This window comes from Diadema setosum, chromosome 19 (genome assembly GCF_964275005.1).
Source record: "Diadema setosum chromosome 19, eeDiaSeto1, whole genome shotgun sequence".
Classification (NCBI taxonomy): domain Eukaryota; kingdom Metazoa; phylum Echinodermata; class Echinoidea; order Diadematoida; family Diadematidae; genus Diadema; species Diadema setosum.
The window spans coordinates 32464759-32469212 of NC_092703.1; the positions used below are offsets into that span (position 1 = coordinate 32464759).

Here is a 4454-nt window from a genome sequence, read left to right on the forward strand (position 1 = left end):
CATGGGGGGATGGGCTTCTGCTTTTCGTCGACGGTGCCTTCCCAGACTCAACAGGGGCATAGACTTGGGTCTTAAGGTGTAACCGACCTGGAGCTATGTCAGAAGCATGCGTTCCATAGTGTCGTTCCAGTTCTCGTTTGTGCAGGGTACGGAACGAACACCGATCACATCTGAATTTCAGAGTGTGTGCGTCAAACTCGTGTCGCTTCAAGGTCCTACTAGAAAATGATCGACGGCACACCTTGCAGCGGTAGACTTCCTCCTTATCTGGACAAGACTTTGATTTGCTCGTGGTAGCTATCGTTCTGTTCAACAATAAATGTTAGTCAAACGTTAATTGTATCTTTTACAAAAACCCTCACATTCATACATATGCATCTTATAGCTGGTTTGTCCGAAACTGGTATGTGTCATAGTTCACAGTCTCGGCATCTTCTCCCCTTTTCGGTGTTAGCTGCCTTACATTGGCAATGCTGCTACCTGGTACTACAGTTGATTACTGATACTCGTAATGGAAGCTTTCTTTTTGCTGGCCGGCAGAATTCTGTGCAGTCTAAAATATAACCCGGCCGGGTTGATGCTACTGGTAGATCCAGATTCTGGTGGTGAATTTTCATGCAACTGTTTCTTTGACAATGGGCAGTACTTCATGGCTTGGGCCTAATCCCCGAATGCGCCACATATCAGGCACCTGCAGGCCCGAAGTATGGAGCAGGTAGTTCGTCCATCCATCAACTTGAGCTGGTGGCTCTCGTAGACCCGCTCACTTTCTCCATTATTTTTGCAGAACACACACCATGAAATGATGTCTGGTAGTAAATTGGGAATTCCCTTGCTGCTCCAGCCCCAGTCACCGGTCGACAGAGACTGGAGTCATCCCTTTCTGGCACTGTTGCTGCCCACTCGTTGAGTCCTAGGTAATTACAGGTATTGCCTACGACGCCTATTTTCCTTGGGTAATGCCTTGGTCCATTCATCACTGTCATTTCCCGTCAGCACAGTGGGAGGCCCCAGTTTCTTTTTATAAAATAACACTTCATTTACCTATGTACTAATTAGTGGTAGTTAGGGAACATCTTAGAACATACATAACTGAAGTAAGAGGCAACAGAATACAAAGTCACAATTTTGGTCATTTTTTTACATAACAGATATATTTATTACAGTTGAGCAGGTTTATTTCACAAAACGAAAGTAAACATTTTCTTTACTCTAGGTTAGTGATGACATTTTTAGTACCGGTATTTAAACATCAGACTTTGAAAATATTGCTTAATTATATTCAAAATTTTGACTATATAAGATATTAGCATTATCAACAAAGAAGAAAGGAAATTTCCATCATAACACTGGCTACGCATATTGCTTGCATCAAACTGACCAAAGTGACCAAACTGATCAAGAGAAGGCTTGTCCCCTGGGCAGGTATTAGTGTCCAACACCTTGAATGCTTGAAAAATCTGTGAAATGAAGTCAGAGAATCTTGCATCGACACACTCTTTGATCTTCTGCACCTATGTCTTTCTAGAGTTCTGGAAAGCAGTCAAAACTTCCCTCCTCACATTGGTCAGCTTGACATTCTTGTATTTGTAGTAGTTACTACGCCAATGTTGTCTTTACTACAACACTACGCCGCTGTAGTTATTGACACCAGTGCTCCACTATACTTTAATGCGCTAGTGCTGTGGCTCGCAACGGAAGGCAACTACAGCGCTCCGTAATACTAACAAATTACCCTAAAGTATGCTACTTGTGTAAGTTAACTACTGTTAACTTACACAAAACCACTCTTACCTACTTAATACCTACCCTGAGGACTCCCTTCTAAACCAGAGCATCTTGCCACTCAGAAAATCACTGATGGAGACCGATTTTCGACCAGGTGTGCAACAATACATGTACAGCAATCTCCGGTCCAGTAGCAGTCTGTGGTAGCCGGGGCTAAACCAGCCAGTGGTGGTCCAGTACGTCAGGCCCCCAATTTACCTAGCCCCGCCCCGACTACTACACTATACTAGCGAGGGGCGTTCGTTGCATTAAGCCAGGAGGGATCCCAATTTACTGCAAAACTAACCCCCCCCCCCCCCCCCCCCCCCCCCGTCCCATAAAAGAGGAGATGCTTGTGGGTCTCACCATTGGACGTGTGTCATCCGGTGGAACTAGCGGTCCATTAGAAATACTTGCAAGAGTTTCCGGGGGACTCAACAATTCCCTTGGAGTACTCAGTACCAGTGGGAAGTCCCACTGATCTCAACTTTTTAGAACACCCCTGCCCCTGGCACACCTGAGCTTGCGGGGGCTCCCGGGGAATCGGGTAGTCTGGGCCAGAATACTCCAAATACTCGTGGGAGGCCTCCCTGCCATGTTTGCCCCTAACATAAAACTAATTATTGTCATAAAGCTCCCTAAACCTTCACCCAAAATCCTGCACCCCACTACAACCTTAACAAGCAGTACTCCCTTGAGAGCACATTCCGTGTTCACACAAGAATTCAAACATGAACACTGTAAAAAACTAACTAAACTGTGCCAACACAATTGAACACAAAAAGCTAACTCAACAGGGCACCTGGGAAAATGACCAACAACAGGTGCATAAACAATATAAAACCAACTAATGCAAAAGCCTAAAAAAAACAAATCCTTACTCGGGTTCGGCAAAGGGAAATGCAGAAAAAAGAAGGCGGAGAATGAAACAGAGAAAGGAGACATAGAGGATAGAGGGGAGTAGACCAGGCCCCAGAGAATGCTCACATTCTATAAAGCCTGCGGGCATTCTCTGTGGCAGCCTCACAGATCAGCTCCATTGGCTCCCCTCGGATCATTGCAACCGCTTTCGCTACCTTGCCGAGGTAAGAGGGCGCATTGCAACGAGTCGCAGAGGGTGGTTTCAGATGAGGGGCATCTGCCTCCAGCAGCAACTGCTGGAGGGGAAGAGTCCACAGTGCTTGCTGGGCCGGGAATGCCATTTGGGCAATGGCCATGGTATACCCGAAATAGCACTCCGGGAATGCCTCCATCCACCTTTGAACCTGAGCAAGGGAACCGGTGCAACAATGCAGGTGGATCCCTGTGTCCGGCGGGCAGTGCTTCTGCATTCGCTCTCTGCACTGCTGGTGCACAGCCTCCCCCCCCCCTCCCCGATCTCCCCGACTGCCACGTACGTGCAGAACGTGCACTTTCCCAGTAGCTCCGATTCTCAGGATTCTATCCATGAGACCCTGCTGGATGATCCAGTGAGAATCCGGAGTAGTCCAATCCCAGCTCGCTGATACCCACGACGCGTGCATCTTTAAGCAGCTGTTCTAGCTGATAAATATGCCGGTCTGTGGCACTACCAGCGTGCTTAGGATGGATGCCCACTACTACCTTCCACCGGGCGTCCTCTGGGAACACAGTGCTGGAGAAGTGGGCAGGGTCACAGTAATTTAGGACTTCTCCAACCACACTCGCACGCACCTTGGGTGGGTTGCCTACAACCTTCCCCAAGACCGGACCCAGACCCCTTACCTTGAGAAGGCCCTCCATCCTATCTAAGTTGAAGTGCGAATCGATGACCAAGGGAGGGGAGGCTGCCCCTTTGACCTTCGGTAAGCGTGGAACCCAAGGTGTCCGCTTAGCTGGCGAACTAGCGGATGCTGACGCTGGCCCCACGGCAACCTCAGGCCCTTCCTCAGCCCTAGGCTTGTCCCCCTCACTAGCATCGCTCTCACAATCCATGGGAACAGATGGAGAGCCTTGCTCTCCTGGGCCACCTTCCACCCCAGGACCTTGTGGCATAATGGGAGAGGATGAAGATGTGGAGGTGGAATCAGCTGCACTGGAACTTCCTCCAACTCGCCTCGGGGAGCCTCCTCCATCTTGAAATCCACCAATGGGGGAATCTCACCACTCCCACCCACTGGGTCGTCCATGGTGGGTCGCTCGGGGGCCGCGGCCTCAGCACTTGGCTGTGCCGGCTGCGGAACTCACCCCACTGAAGGGGGGTTACCCTTGTAGCTTGGAACGAGAGCGCCTTCCGGTGTATCAATGCCGCACGTGATTTAGCAGGATCTTTTGTCGCTGGGTGGGGAGAGGAGACCCTAGTTCGATCCACTCTCTCCGGATCTGGGATGAGCTTCTTTACTAATGAGTACATGGATCGTACCTGTGCCTCCAGGTTCCCCACCTGCCTTTTCAAACTACTGTAGTCTTGCATTTCTGCCCTCTGGACAGTTTTAGGGTGGAATAGCCTACAGACCTCACTGTCCGATTCCAACTCCTCGTCAAAGCCTAACACAGTCTGTTTTATCTCTTTCCGAGGTCGACCGTGCATTGCTCTGTGTGTGTGCTGGAACCATTGCACGCGCTCGATCGCCTGATCCAGAGTGCCTGGTTTCATGGTCAAAGCATGAAAGCCGGCCTCTTTATCGAGACAGCAATGATCAACATTCTATATGGTTATCAGTGAATCA

General features: G+C 49.3%; 1 protein-coding gene across 1 annotated transcript; it reads right to left on the bottom strand.

The window, feature by feature from the left end:
• Nucleotides 1-2750: 2750 nt before the first annotated feature.
• Nucleotides 2751-3098, bottom strand: LOC140242433 (putative deoxyribonuclease TATDN2). The gene has a single exon (XM_072322170.1). The coding sequence runs from the start codon at nucleotides 3096-3098 to the stop codon at nucleotides 2751-2753; it is 348 nt and encodes a 115-aa protein (XP_072178271.1).
• Nucleotides 3099-4454: the final 1356 nt, after the last annotated feature.